Source organism: Oryctolagus cuniculus, chromosome 3 (assembly GCF_051225735.1).
Source record: "Oryctolagus cuniculus isolate XC-2025 breed Fujian yellow rabbit chromosome 3, ASM5122573v1, whole genome shotgun sequence".
Lineage (NCBI taxonomy): Eukaryota > Metazoa > Chordata > Mammalia > Lagomorpha > Leporidae > Oryctolagus > Oryctolagus cuniculus.
The window spans coordinates 62699988-62715648 of record NC_142869.1 but is presented as its reverse complement, the minus strand read 5'-3'; the positions used below and the strand labels follow the sequence as shown (position 1 = coordinate 62715648).

The 15661-nt window shown below is 43.3% G+C and overlaps 1 protein-coding gene across 29 annotated transcripts in view; it reads left to right on the top strand.

The window, feature by feature from the left end:
- Positions 1–15661, top strand: part of OSBPL6 (oxysterol binding protein like 6) — a 216441-nt gene that overhangs the window by 155932 nt on the left and 44848 nt on the right. For 19 of the 29 annotated variants that reach the window (XM_089328088.1, XM_070070614.2, XM_070070607.2 and 16 more), the window contains 4 exons: positions 294–407; positions 516–686; positions 3266–3398; positions 11225–11328. In XM_089328088.1, coding sequence (XP_089184214.1) covers positions 294–407; positions 516–686; positions 3266–3398; positions 11225–11328 — 522 coding nt within the window. Of the gene's footprint in view, positions 1–293; positions 408–515; positions 687–3265; positions 3399–11224; positions 11329–11875; positions 11969–15661 lie in introns of all 29 variants that reach the window. The other 10 variants (XM_070070609.2, XM_070070600.2, XM_070070597.2 and 7 more) reach the window with 1 other exon arrangement.

Here is a 15661-nt window from a genome sequence, read left to right as displayed (position 1 = left end):
TTAGGAACCACTAAGATGTCTTGGAGGGTGGCGTATATGAACTGTGCAGTCTAGAATTACGAAGAACTCTTCATGCCAAGAGAGGAATAAGATGGATAGTTTCACTTATTGGAGATGTGAAGTCCCTGCAGCTTCACCTGTCCTCAGTTAAAGAACCTTAACCTCAAAGCCTCACTCATTTTCTGTTTATTAAAGATACAAGCTAAAAATTATCTGAAATTCACTTCAGTTCAGTACAGAAATACACCAAGTCGTATATCCTTTGAGCCTACTTACTGATCTTTGCATTTCAGATTCAAAAAGGGAAGGTGCACGGGAGCATAGATGTCGGACTCTCGGTCATGTCAATCAAAAAGAAAGCTCGGAGAATAGACCTGGACACAGAGGAGCACATCTATCATTTGAAGGTGAACTCACTTTGCAGCACTCTCTATGCCATTATCGGGGAAAGTCATTTGCCTACACTAGTGGAGATAGGTTTCACAGTTACATTCTCCTCTTGCTCATTGTTTTAGGTGAAATCCCAGGACTGGTTTGATGCCTGGGTTTCCAAACTGCGCCACCATCGGTTGTATCGGCAGAATGAGATTGTGCGGTCACCAAGAGATGCGGGTTTTCACATATTTCCATCAACCTCCACAGCTGAGTCTTCCCCAGCTGCGAACGTTTCAGTTGTGGATGGGAAGGTATGACTGTGTTCTGGAACCAGCCTGGAAATTGCTTAGAAAATCATGCCAACACACAACTGGCTCACACTGGCAAGAAATGGAAAGAGGAGGTTTGCATTGTGAACCAGCACTCAGAAGACAACAGGTCACCTTGGCATCAAAGCTAATCACAAATAGAGATCAGTCAGAAATATGGACCACCAAGAGCATGAGCAGTTGTTTTTCCTTTCTAACAAATGGACTGCATCCAAATTTATGTGGCTTTGTAGCAATATTAGGAAGTAATTATTTGTTTAATTAGCACCCAGAAATCAAGTGATAATAAGAAAACTTCCAAAATATTTGAAGTGAAACTCACATTCTTGCCTTGAGCTGTACTGTGTGCAGGCCCTAGAGAAATGCCCATGAAATCAATGTAACTGAGCTTCAGAATGTGACAGTAAGGCAAGCAGTAGCCTACTTGAGGGCCCAGACACTGTGCTATGCTAAGCATGGCGATCGATTCATTCCTCTCTAATCTTTCATAGAGCCAAACTTCGGAGGCAGCAACGAATTTGTCTAGAAGTGACAGAACAATTCCAAGATCTGAACCCATATGTCTGTATCCAAAATCAGTGTCGGACTAAGGGGGCCTGGTGTTGGTTGGTTCCTACATTGATGAAAAGCTAGAGGCGTTGCCAGTTTAAAAATCGAGGTTAAGACAACAGACAGGGAGGCAGCTGTTTCTCTCTTTGGTTCGGTCATTAAGTTTCCTGAAATATAGCCACATGGCCTTGCCCAGGGGCACTCCGGCTTCCACCTTGGCACCTGGGCCAGCTGTCAGAAGCTGCTGTCACACGAGTCAAGTTCAAGAACATTCCAGAGAATTCTCTGCTGTTCTGTTTGTTTATACAGAATGTCGATCCTGGTTTTCTTTGCAAAGCATTGAAAACTCTCCTAGGGTCACAAAAAAGACTAACCAAATAAGATTAAAGGAAGCATTACTATATTGTTTTTGTTATTTTTGTAGAAATTACTTAAGCACTTTTTATTAAGTCTCACAAGGCTCTCAAACCTTACATTGTTTCATTCTGGTTGCAGCCATGCCAACGACTACTCAGTTATTTTTCTCCTGGGAATAGTGTTGGGTTCACCCTAATGCCAGCTGGTTCTGAAAGAAAAGGGAACAAGCCAGGGGGTCAGGGACTTAGGACGACTGGGAGCTTACAGATGTTCAGGATGCTCCCAGCTTTCGCTGGGCCTCTCACCACATGGTGAGTTAGTCCAAATAAATGAGAAATGTATCTCATGTGGGTTCTTCAAAATATTAGCTTTTAATTCTTTGGTTCTTTCAGCTTCTATTGGCACAGACTATCAATTTAAAAAAAAAAAAAAAAAAAAAACTCCATCCCTTGTGTTATTTATTAAATAACTCGGGGACATCCGAGAAGGGAGAGCTGAAACCAAATCCTCCCCACTGTTTGCTTTGGAATAAGAAAGCCCTTCACCTCCGGTTTTCACAAAGGAGCTATGGGTCCCGTTACAAATGACCTATCTCCATGATCTAACTCACTGAAACATTTCCATTATGTTTATCAAAAGGCGATAAAGAATGAAAAGAGCCTTTTATGACTTTGCTTGCATTCTAAATAGCGGTTATGAGACTCTTGGATGTTAATTGGTCTGTGACCCTGTGTGGGTAATAAATAAGTCTCGGTTTGCTAAGTGTGTGCACCATTCACTTCATAACGACTTAGAAGAGACAGTTGTCGTTGAAAACTAAAGTCCAATATGGGATTTTAAAGTTGCTTCAGCTTCTTGGGGAAAAGTGTCTCTTTTCGCTGAAATGTTTACTACACTCAGCTTAGCAGCCATGTACTTCATACAAGTATTTAATTTCGCATAAAATCCCATTAATGGAACAAAGCCTGATATAAATAATGTCTTGGCAAGACGGTCATTTCTATGTGCTGTCGTTCTCAGTACGTGTTCAGAGCACTGCAAGGCTGCCTGCTGGTGGGTAAGGTATTTAGCAAGCACGTGTGATTGGCAAGTCCTGAGGGTGCTTTTTTGCAAAGGAAAGACCTCCAGTCATCAGTGAAGAGTACAGCGATAAGCACATTTATTGCATCAAATACGACTCGCTGAGAAAGTAGAAGTTATTAGAAATTTGAGGTGGCTGGTCCTTGTGAGCGTGAGACACAGCATACCTGGATGTTGTCCCCTTCATGGAATGGCAGAGATAGTAACTGAATGAGTGTTGCTGTCCATGAGTTTCGACTTCGCTGAGAACATAGCACATCAGTCAAAAGGCTCCTTCCACTTTTTGAGTGTGTCCTTGCTTCTTTTCTTTCTTAATGATGCTTTGAGCATACTTGCATTTTTTAACACTCTTTTAAAATTTTTAATTGCACATATTTATGGGGTGCAGGGTGATAATTTGATTCATATATTCAAAGTGTGAAGATCAAATCAGGTTAGTTACATTTCCATCTCCTTAAACACTTAAAAAAACTTTTTTGAAGACTTGCATTTTTTAGGGGGAAAAGGGTCATTTAAGTGTCCAGTTTCTGCTTCATGCGGCCATGTGGTTCATCTCTGGTTTTTGTTCTTTGCAGATGCAACCAAACAGCTTTCCTTGGCAGTCCCCTTTGCCGTGCAGCAACAGCCTTCCTGCTGCCTGCACGACTGGCCAGAGCAAAGTTGCAGCCTGGTTACAGGACTCGGAAGAAATGGACAGGTGTGCAGAAGGTTAGTTCCTGCCCATTTGGGCTGCAAGAATGGGCAAAAGAAACATGCATAAAACAAAATAAAAAGCAAAAAATGAAAAGATGAATGTGGGTGCTGTGCTTTCACCCCCCTCAAGTGGCCTGACTTTCCTGTTTTTATTTTTAGACACCAGATTCTTCTCCATCCCATGACTCAGCTTCTTATCTCCTTCACGTACCCCCACACAGAGAAGCTTGGGTTTTGCCCTTTGCCTACCTTCTACCCACTTCACCCTTCTTCTTTCATCTCTGTAGGGTTCTCTGTAGCTTCCTCAGCCTCCTGGGAACTCCCACAGAGCAGTACCTCTCAGGAGAGCCCTCCACCCACAGCCCAGGCTCTCCCTTCCACCTCCTGCCTAGGTCATCCACAGCTGCTCTGTCTTGTCCATGGAACAAGTGTCTGTTTCCTGGCAGCCCAGCAAAAAATGGCAAAATTCCAATGCACTGTGTCTTATATCAACAGTGACCTGTTAATGGTGTTCCACTGTGGATCCATTGTTAAATATTCTCAACTAATATGCGATTCCCTCACTCTGCTGTCTCTGAGCCTCTTTATCTCCTCCCTTCTGCTTCCTGGTAATCAACCAGAACACATTGGTCAGGTGGATCCACTGATCATTTCCATTCTTTTTTTTTTTTTTTTTTAATTTTTGACAAGCAGAGTGGACAGTGAGAGAGAGACAGAGAGAAAGGTCTTCCTTTACTGTTGGTTCACCCTCCAATGGCCGCTGCGGCTGGCGCGCTGCGGCCGGTGCACCGCGCGGATCCAAAGCCAGGAACCAGGTGCTTCTCCTGGTCTCCCATGCGGGTGCAGGGCCCAAGGACTTGGGCCATCCTCCACTGCCTTCCCGGGCCACAGCAGAGAGCTGGCCTGGAAGAGGGGCAACCGGGACAGAATCCGGCGCCCCGACCAGGACTAGAACCCGGTGTGCCGGCGCCGCAAGGCGGAGGATTAGCCTAGTGAGCCGCGGCGCCGGCCGATCATTTCCATTCTGAGACGGTTCTGACCTTCAAAACAGAAAAACAAAGGGGATGTAAACCGTATTTATTAAGGTTCAACTGATTTAATTTTAAAAATGATCTTGAGATGATATTGAGCCTAATTATGTTTAAATTTTTTCCCTTACCAAATCATAATGAAAGTAAATATTAAAATAACTTTTTAGTATTCTTCCTTAGAAAAATTAAAATTTGGCAGTCTGTGTTAGTCCTCAACCAAAACCAAGTTTTTTTATTCTACTGGTTTGTAAACTCAGTCTGTACGATTTTTATCATCCCTCTGAAACACCTGTCCCACATGTGATGCTTATGGAAAATGGGATTGAAGAGGGAGTCTGTGTTCATAAACCACGTCTAGCTGACGTCCTGTGAGGAGATTTTCCTTGCGTGTATTCACAAAGCACTCAGACTGTAATTTGAGTACGTTAACTTGCAACCTTACACACACTTGGGCAGGCCCTCCAGCTGACCACATACATTACTGAGAAGACACCCATTTGAGCAACAGGAATGGGCATTGGCTTTGATGCCAAAGGGCCTCAGGCTGGTGGGAGCACGTACCTGTCTCCCTGTCTGCCCCAGCCACCTCAGTGGTCCATCTGTGTGGCCTGGCCCCAGCGTTGGGGGAAAAGCCTCTTTCTCCCCATCCTAACAGCCCCTCCTGTGTCTGTCTGACCTCAGCATGTAGTGTCACAGCTAACTCTTTTCTTGGGGACAGCATTCCTTACTGTTTCACTAGTTCCTGCTCTCTGCCTCCAGACTATAGCTTCTCTCCTGTGCCTTGATTTTTTTTTTTTTTTTTTTTTTTGCTATGGATAAAGTACTCTTGGTAGGGGGTCCTGTGATTTCTGCCCCAGTCTCAGTCCCGTCTTCTGACCTGCCTGTATCATCAACCTCCTCCTTTAGGCCCCGTGAAGTTTTCTTTTGCCCCCACTGCTCCGCTCCAGCCAGCCTGGCTTGTAGGAGTGATCAAGATTGTCTCTGCTTTCTGCATTAATTATAGTGCCTACAGTTTATTGTGGACCAGACACAAAGCTGAGCACCTGAACTATGAGGGTCTTCAAAAACATTGTGAAAAATATGTATTAGGAAAAAACATGCAAGAATTTCAATTTTTTTCACAAAAAATAAGCTTACCTTTTAATTCTACTTCTCCACAAACTTTCTGAAATACTCTCACTTATGGTTTTGTGTCAATTTCATGTTACTCTTCACAGTGATAACGAACAGGGATTATGTGCCCCAGAATTTTGCAGATTGGGAAACCAAAGCTCAGAGAGATCAAGTCACTTGCCCGTGTTACCCAGCAAGTTCTTGGCAGAGCTGTAGGGCCAACCCAGGCCAACTTGATTCTAATAACTCTGCTCATTATCTTGGCGATAACAAGCATGCTCATAATTTTTTTCAGAAATTGTTTTTTAAAATGTTTTGTTTACTTTCATCTGCTTGAAAGGCATAGTGGCAGAGAGAGAGAGAGACAGACAGAGATCTTCCATCCACTGATTCACTCCTCAAATTCCCAGAGCATTCTGGATTGAGCCCAGCCACAGCCAGGAGCCTGGAATTCCACCTGTGTCTCCCATGTGGGAGACAGGGGCCTAAGCACCTGAGCTGCTGCCTCCAAGGATGTGTGTGCAGGAAGCTGGATGGGAAATGGAGTAACAGGGACTCGAACCAGCACTCTGAGAGGGGATGCAGGCATCCCAACTCCCAGTGCCACAATGCCCACTCCTCAAAATTGGACCCAAAACCTGTGTCAGTGATGCTAGTGGTGGCACTGATGATGTTGGCCACAGTGGTGGCATGGTGGTAGCAATGATAATGGGGATAGAAGTGGTCATAATGGTACCAGTTAATAGATTTGGGGTGTTTCCTGTATCTCAGGCATGATTCTAGGTGTTTTATATGCATTAACTCATTCTTCCTCTCAGCTTCATTTTGCAGATGAGAAAACTTCAGTACTGAGAAGTTAGCTCAGTTGGCCAAGTTCACCCGACCAGCTGGGTGTCAAACTCTGGCATGCTGAGTCCAGAACCTGCGTGACACAACGTCACGCTGCCATCCCAGCCCGCGTCTTCCCCAGCAGGGGGCCCAGCTCCATGACTTCCTTGTTTCTGTCAGTACTGCTTCCATAGCTGCCCTTGAGACCTCAAGGTCATCCTTGGCCCGCCCTCCGTCCCTGCTTCTCCAGCCCAGACTGAGCTCTGTAGTTGCTTTGACAACACCCCACCCTGCTTTTCCTTTCCACCTTCTCTCTCCTTTCCTTGAATTCCATTCCTGTTCTGACTCAGCATCACCGTGTTCCTCGTCCCTGGGCGGCCCCTCAGCCTCCTGACTTGTCCACCCACCCTCCATCCCTGGTTCTTTTGGTTCTTCCCTCTCAGAGGCTCATGGGAACCCACCACTCTTGGAGGTGCTGCTGACCTTGGGCCAGGACTTTGTTGCTCTCACCCACAGCGTTGCTACTGCCCCTACTTGGCCAACGAGGAAAGTGAAATGCGTGGAGTTCAGGCATTTGCCCCAGATGATAGAGCTGCCCTGGTGGAGACATTGGGATGCCAGCCAACCCACATTTGACTAACCCGGAAGCCAAATCTTTGTCCACTGCATAATGCTCCCTCAAGGCTGTTAGCTCTTAAAATACCGTTTATGCAAAAATCCCTTCTGTGGTACTCTGTGGCTCTGGGGCTTTCGTCCAAACTGTTTAGCATAGCATTTAGCAACTTGCACATTCAGCTTTTCTGGCCCTAAATGCCCTTTCAACCTTGCTATTTCATGAACATATTTGCATGTTCCTACCTTGATGCCTTTGGACATTTTTCTCTTCACAACGTGCAATGCCTCCTCTACCCTTCTCTGCCTTCCTATTTTCCTGAATCCAGAGATAATTGCAGTCTCATTTAAGGGTCCTCTGGTGACTTTAAAGCACAGTCACTCCCCCTTCCCTAATCTCGTTTTGTCCATTTTGATCATTTGTCATAGAGGTCCCTAATAATGAGATTGGCTGTGTTTCCAACGTAATAACATTTCTTGGTTGACTTCATCAGTTGCATTGGAAAAGATGTAACAGTGTCTCATGCTCATGGGATGGCTGATTTATACTTGTCATTGTTTAAGAGGCTGGCCACTCATGGATCTGGACTTAGCAGTATAGATCTTCTCAAGTATATCAAGGAACGGCTTGACACTTAGAGCATATTTTCCCCCATCGAGATAAAATGTAAAGTTAGTATCATAGAGTGGACATGTAGCCTAGCAATTAACCGCTGGTTATGATGTCTGTGTTCCACATTCCAGCACCTGGCTTTTTAAAAAAAAATATATATATATTTGTTTATTTTAAAGGCAGAGTTACAGGGAGAGTGGGAGATAGAGAGAGATCTTCCATCTACTAGTTCACTCCCCAAATAGCCACAATAGCCAGGGTTGGGCCCGGCTGAAGCCAGGAGCCAGGAACGAGTTCCAGGTCTCCCACATGGGTGGCAGGGGCCCAAGTACTCGGGCCATGTTCTGCTTCTTTTCCCAGGCCATTAGCAGGAAGCTGAATTGGAAGTGCAGCAGTCAGGACAAGAACTGTTACCCGTATGGGATACTAGTATCACAGGTTGCAGCTTTACCCGCTACTCCACAATGCCAGCCACTATACTTTTAGTTTTTGTTCTTAAAGATTTATTTACTTATTTGAAAGACGGGGTTACAGAGAGAGAAGAAGAGACAGAGAGTGAGATCTTGGCTTCTGCTGGTTTACTCCCCAAATGGCCACAACAACCTAGCTAGGCCAAGCTGAAGCCAGCAGTCTCCTGTGTGTGTACAGAGGTGCCAAGGACTTGGTCCATCTTCCGCTGCTTTCACAGGTGCATTAGCAGGGAACTGGATCAGAAGTGGATGCCGGCACTGCAGACCGCACATGACGTGCTGTACCACAGTGCTGGCCCCCACTATGCTTTCTTGATGTAATTTTTCCTTCTCCCAGATTCTAAAATTAGATTTAATCTTAATTTAATGAAATCAAGAGTGTTTTTATCTTTGGGATGTCTTTGTTATCTATACGCAGCTCGATGCTTAGGCCAGCATTGGAATCCTGCCCAGGATTTGATCTCATCTGTGCTGTCAAGGACAGAAGTGGTGAGGAAAGGAGAGGCCTGGCCCACATCAAAGCTCTGGCAGGATGACATGGTGGGATCAATACTCAAAGACCATTTCTGGTTTTCATAGAGATTTCCCCCCCACCCCCAGCGTCTCAGCAGATAGGTGGAAGGGGCAGATAGTGTGATGAGCATTTCACAGGTGAGGAATCTGCCGCTGGAGGATGTAAAGTACAACATCACCTCTGCACCCTTAGCTTGAAGGTTTTGGCTTTGAACTGAACGGATCCACGAAGTTCTGTTTCCAAAGAGTGCATATTGTTTTGATGTGTTGAAGCCCTAGTCCTAGATTTTAATCCTACCTACATAGCACTATTTAGAACAATTACAATTATTAAGAAGTATGAATGTAATATGTACTAGACAGAAAGCTTGGTAGATAAGTGATTTTAGATAAAATCCCTTATGGTGTAGTTTTGTTCCTGGAAGTGTGCCCCTTTCTAGCCAGCTCCTTTCTCCTTTCTCTCTAATGCTTTCCTTCATTCTTTGTACTGCCGTTCGCCCTGATTGCTTATCTTTTATTCTCTACATTCCCTACCCTTCCAAGACACCTTACCAAGAGGTACTGCCTCTCCTGAGGGTAGAAGGTACTGACCTGGTCGGTATGGTGGTATCAGGCATTTGCGTTTGTAGGTTTCACCCAGCACCTCCACTGGTGGGGGAACCTAAAGGCCATTGGTGATGAAGAGATCCCTGAAAGACAGCGGCAGCTCTTGGATCAGGGTTCCATCCTGCGGCAGGTGCTGCCGAGAGGAGGGGCCTAGGTGCATCCTGGGTGCTGCCCTGTTCTCCATGGAGTGTGCTGAGATTCTGAGTCTTAAATAAAGACCTTCCTAGGATCAACTCCTCTCTGTTACTTTACATCCAACCCCAGAGTCAAAAATCTCCTTCAAACAGCTGCCTACTTACCTTATCGTAGCCATATTTAGCAGCTGTATTTGACTGGCTCTACCATATATGATGAGTCTTTAAAAAGTTTATGCGTGGGAGCAGACATTCCACCTAGCAGCTTAAATGCCTACATCCCACACTAGAGGACCTGGGTTTGATTCCTGGCCCCAGCTCCTGACTCCAGCTTCCTGCCATTGGAGACCCTCAGAGGCAGCTCAAGTAATTGAGATCCTGCCACCCACATGGGAGAACTGGAGGGAGTTAGTGGCTGCTGGCTTTGGCCTTGACCCAGTCTATCTCTCTCTGTGTGCGTCTCTTCCACTAATACTTAAAATATTTGTAAAAGTTCATTTCAAAAAAACTATGCATGGCCGGCGCTGTGGCTCACTAGGCTAATCCTCCACCTGCGGCGCCGGCACACCGGGTTCTAGTCCTGGTTGGGGCGCCGGATTCTGTCCTGGTTGCCCCTCGTCCAGGCCAACTCTCTGCTGTGGCCAGGGAGTGCAGTGGAGAATGGCCCAAGTGCTTGGGCCCTGCACCCCATGGGAGACCAGGATAAGTACCTGGCTCCTGCCATCGGATCAGCGCGGTGCGCCGGCCGCAGTGCGCTGGCCGCGGCAGCCATTGGAGGGTGAACCAACAGCAAAGGAAGACCTTTCTCTCTGTCTCTCTCTCTCACTGTCCACTCTGCCTTTCAAAAAAAATTAAAATTAAAATTAAAATTAAAAAAAAAACTATGCATGGATTTCAAAATTTTTGGACCAAAATAAACTTATCTTTTAATTCCATTTTACAGGATCCTTTGAAAGTACCCTTGCACATAACAATTTTCAATCTTTGAAATTTGATGAGAAGCATAGATGATATAAATGGAACTTTCAGCAACTGACCCCAAAAAATAAGAACAGCCACTTTATAATTCAACAAGAACTTAGGGATGTGCCTTGTTGTGATCTGTTCATAAACAGGACACTTGCAAATATCAAGTGCCTGGAAGACAAATTCCAAATGTTTAGTCATTGAATAAGTAATACTGATAACTCAGCACTCTTGACTGTTGAATTTCACAAACTAAAAGTTGGTTTCTTTAAAAAGTGATATTTCATTATGTAAATTATAAAAATTCTTTCTTGGTCCAAATACACCAAAAATTTATAGTAAATGTCACTTCTGCATTTCCAAGACTAATTCACACAGATTGAGTTTGATACTTAGGTGGTGCTGATTCTGCTGGAGCAGGAAGCACTTTGAAAATCTTTGCATTAGTATAATGTCTAATAGATTTTAAAGAAACAATTGCAACATTGTTAGTGAGCTGAGTTATAGAGAATTATGTTTGATTTTGTATTCCATCCTCTTTTTTTTCCAAATGTGACTTCAACTCCATCCAAATCCCAGGCAACCATGTTGTTAACCATTTTAGAGCAGGGTCTTAAGCATCAGGCCACAGGACGTGAACACGTCATTACCTGTGCTTTCCCAGATGACAAGCAGCAGAGCAGGAAAGTGATCTCGCGCACTTGGACTGAGATTTTCATGGCTTCTACATTGGCACCTGTAAATTTATAAAAGTGAGCTTTGAAATCATCCAGCTACCAGTGGGGCCTTAGTTCTAAAGAGGAGAAAGGCCCGTTTGATTTGCTAGTGTACATCGGCATATAAACACGGATCTGCCTGATCACGTTTGCTACAATTTGGGCCAACTCTCCTTGCTTACCATCACCACCACTCTCTGCCCAATTCTGAACATAGTTTTATTTCTGATTTTTATTAGATCTTGCACACTGCCAGTCAAACCTCGTGGAACTTAGCAAACTCCTGCAAAATTTGGAAATACTACAGAGAACTCAGTCGGCACCTAACTTCACCGACATGCAGGTAAACATATTACTGTTACTGGTAAAAGGACTGAGATATTAATTTATACTCTTTACCGCATTGTTCTGTGAATATATACGGTAAGGTTTAAAGGAAAATAGTATACACTAGTTTATTTTCTGGAGCCTTAATACTTTTGAATCTCAGTGTTATTGTGTTCATTCAGATGGCTGTTCTTAAATGTTTTACATTTTTAAATACTAACTAGAAAAAATATATATGTGATTCATTCTTTGAGGTTTATCTTACATTAGAAATGGTTTGAAAATATAATTTAGATACTCTCAGAATGACTAATTATTTTCCCGTAGACAAAAAATGCTAAAGATCTCTAATCCTAATTTAATTTTTTAAATGAGAACAATATCTTCCATAAATAAGTCCTGTTCTACTTTTAATCCTCACCCTGCGTCTGATGTGCTTTCTCTCCTGGCCTGCATATGTGACAAGGAGTCTTTACTAACTGCTGTGCTCTCTGGGTCTTAACCTGTGTCACCTGTGTTAACTTAATAATACTTTGTTGCTTTTAACTATTTGTGTAATGTAGGCTAACTGTGTAGATATTTCAAAGAAAGACAAGCGGGTCACAAGACGATGGAGAACAAAAAGTGTCAGCAAAGATACAAAAATACAACTACAGGTACAGATTTTACTTTTCCTTCCTTCTCATTTTTATATTCTCTTAAAGCAATAGTTGCATATACCAGTTCATGGGAGTTAAATTGAGGAAGCAGCTTTAATTGCTTTAAAGTCAATGCTTTTGAAACTGACTTATCTAAAATAGTGGGAAATCTAGTCATTTTTCTTACTCTGGCATAAGTGGAAAGAATTTGAATGCTAAAATTATATGACATTACTGAAAAGTGGTATTTTTCATGTCAGTTATGACTTCTGAAACTTCACATATCTAGCAAAAAGTAGCCTTAAAAATCTAAAGATCTAGTATGATGAGATAGATGAGCATAAATTTATATATATATCAGATCTTAAAAGAACCTTTTATTGTGTCAACATTGTCTGAATTTCTAGGAGCGTATAATGAATTAGAAATGAACCCAAGTTCTAGTCTCATCATTGTTTTCTGGCTATAAAGATTTTTGTGTATTTCTGTTAAATTTGCTGGGCTTCCCTAAGCCCCCAGGTGAAATGATGGGGTTAATTTAATGAGATCTGAATTCTCTTTCAACTCTAAAATTCTATGATTCTACAAAACAAAAAAGGTATTTGGGTGTGGGGAGCAAACCGGACTAGACTGTTACTGGAATTAAGACTTATTCTATGCATCTGCTCTCCCACAATATGGCGCTGGGAGAGAAGTAAACAGCTTCCGCACAGCTGCCTCCAGTTCAACCAATTAACTGTAGGACTTGCTCCTGATTGGAGAGCAGCGTACTCGGCGTGTGGGCAGCCGAGTTGGGATTGGCAGAGAAGGACTATAAAGGAGGAGAGAGACGGCATGCACCAGGAACATCTATGGGGAACATCTAAGGGAACCCGTGCAGCCCCCGAGAAAGCCGGCCGGCGGTGTGCCGCTCCCCTGCGGAAGTGGGGAATGTGGCCAGGGGGAACTGCCCTTCCACGGAGGTGGAAGGGATAGTAGCCAACCCGGGAAGAACCAGCAGCAAACCCGGGGAGGGCCGAGCAGACGAAAGAACAGCGCAGGGTCCCGTGTCGTTCCTCCACGAAGAGGGGGAGCGACATTTGGGCAGCAATAGTCACTTTAAAATGAGAACTGAAGTCTTAATAACTCATGATAAATTTACTTTGATAAATATATTTGATATAGTTTTAAATTTTTAAAGAAAGACCATCTTAGGTTATTGTATTACAGTGATACAAAATATGGTAAATGCCTAAAACTTCTTAGGTCATAATAGTATTATTTTCACATCTTTAAACTACATTCACTACTGTTCTCATCCTAGCTATTTATTATGAAGGACCCTTGCCCTACACAGTCAAAATTAGATTTATGATTTGGCTGTTTTTAAGCTAAAATATATCCACTTATATTCTAACAAAGGCATAAGAAACTGCTTTTCAGAATTCTGCAATGTCTTCTAAGTTAACAAAATAATTCTCTAATTCTAACTGCATTAATAACACTTTGTATTGTAATTCTGAGTATGTTATTAACAAATTTTTGCTTTTCTTGCTAATCTGATGTAGTTAAAAATAATTCTTCACAAACTTAAAGACCTATTTTTTATTTAGAATGTCCATATTCAGTGAATATGATTCCTTGTGTTTATTTGTTCAGTATGTTTTTGTGTGCTTTCCTGACCATAAAAATAATGCTATAAGGACAAATGCCCCAAATGATTTCACAAGAAAACTATGTAAAATAGCTTTTGGCTATTCTATTTGTTTTGAGCTTGAGATTGTCTAATTGTGTATGTGTGTGTGTGTGTGTGTTTAAGCATGAATTCTATGGTTATCAAAGCTAGCAATAATAAAAAAGAACCATTTTAATAGATAAAAGAACCAGCTCCACAAATAAAACAATTGAAGAAGGCCAGCACCATCAGATATTATTTCAGTCTTGTGTTTTTTGAGGTGAGCCACTGAGCGGATTCCCGTTCATGCTGTTGTCTTGTGTGGTTTGGTTCTCAGTGAGTCTCAGCACAGGACCCCCTGGCTCCCTATTATGGCCAGAAAGCCACCGTGGTCCCATATTACTCAGTTGTATCTGATGGAAGCAAAATGCAAGTGTGAATGCCCCTCTAGTCACAAGCTGTGCTTTTAAATGTATAGAGAGGTTGTAAAGATTTTTCTGGATCACTGCAAGAAAGTGTTCAAGAGGCAGGAAAATCTTCTTTCACACTCATTTGTTTTTAAATTTTAAACATTTATCCTGTTGTGCTTTCTTTTTTCACCAAAGAATAACAAGAGGCCCTTGTAATCCTTATAATTCTTTATCAAATTTATTTATTTATTTAATTTTGGATCAATGTGTTACACGTTTTTAGGAATACAGTACATTTCTACACATGTACACAGCAGAAATCTACCAGAGCAGGCAACCAACCTTTCCATTTCCTTGCCTTCTTTGGCTGGTTTGTTTTTGGAGCCTGCCAGTTCCTGTCTTCTGGCTCTTTATACACAATATGATACAGCACTGGGCACCTTGGTGACAGCACTGAGCTGCAAAAATGCCAGCGTCCTCTGCATTCACCCCGTTACGTTTTGGAACCCATTATCCAAACTTTCCCCCTCCTCTTCCCTTCCCAATTTCAGGTAACCACTATTTTATTATTTTTTAATATGTATTTATTTATTTGAAAGAGTTACAGGGAAGGAGAGCCAGAGAAAGAGAGAGCTATCTTCCATACACTGGTTCACTCCCCAAATAGACACAATGTCCAGGGCTGGGCCGGGCTGAAGCCAGGAGCCAGAAGCTGCTACTGGCTTTTATAGTATATAAAAATGCTACTGACTTGGGGAGTTGATTTTACATTATACAACTTTATTGAATTTATTTATCAGCTCAAATATTTTCTTGGTGATGTCTTTTTTTTTTTAAGTATTTTATTTAGTTAGTTGAGAGATAGAGTTACAGACAGTGCAAGGGAGAGACAGAGAGAAAGGTCTTCCATCCACTGGTTCATTCCCCAAATGGCCGCAACAGCCAGAGCTGCACCAATCCAAAGCCAGGAGCCAGGAGCTCTTACCAGGTCTCCCACGTGGGTGCAGGGGCCCAAGCACTTGGGCCATCTTCTACTGCTTTCCCAGGCCATAGCAGAGCTAGATCAGAAGAAAAGCAGCCAGGACTTGAACTGGCACCCACATGAGATGCCAGTGCTGCAAGCAGAGGCTTATCCCACTATGCCACAGCACCAGCTCCTTGGTGAAGTCTTTAAGTCTCTGTGTAGAATCATGTCATCTGCAAACAGAAATGGTTTGACTTCCTCCTTTCCTCGTTGCATACTTTCGTTTCTCTTGCTTAATTCCTTTGGCTAAAACTTTCAGTACCATACTGAATAAGAGCAGAGTTAGTGGACATCCTTGTCTGGCTCCAGATCTTTTTTTTTTTTTTTTTTTTTTTTTTTTGACAGGCAGAGTGGACAGTGAGAGAGAGAGACAGAGAGAAAGGTCTTCCTTTGCCGTTGGTTCACCCTCCAATGGCCGCCGCTGCAGCCGGCGCACCGCGCTGATCCGATGGCAGGAGCCAGGATCCAGGTGCTTTTCCTGGTCTCCCATGGGGTGCAGGGCCCAAGCACCTGGGCCATCCTCCACTGCACTCCCTGGCCATAGCAGAGAGCTGGCCTGGAAGAGGGGCAACCGGGACAGAATCCGGCGCCCTGACCGGGACTAGAACCCGGTGTGCCGGCGC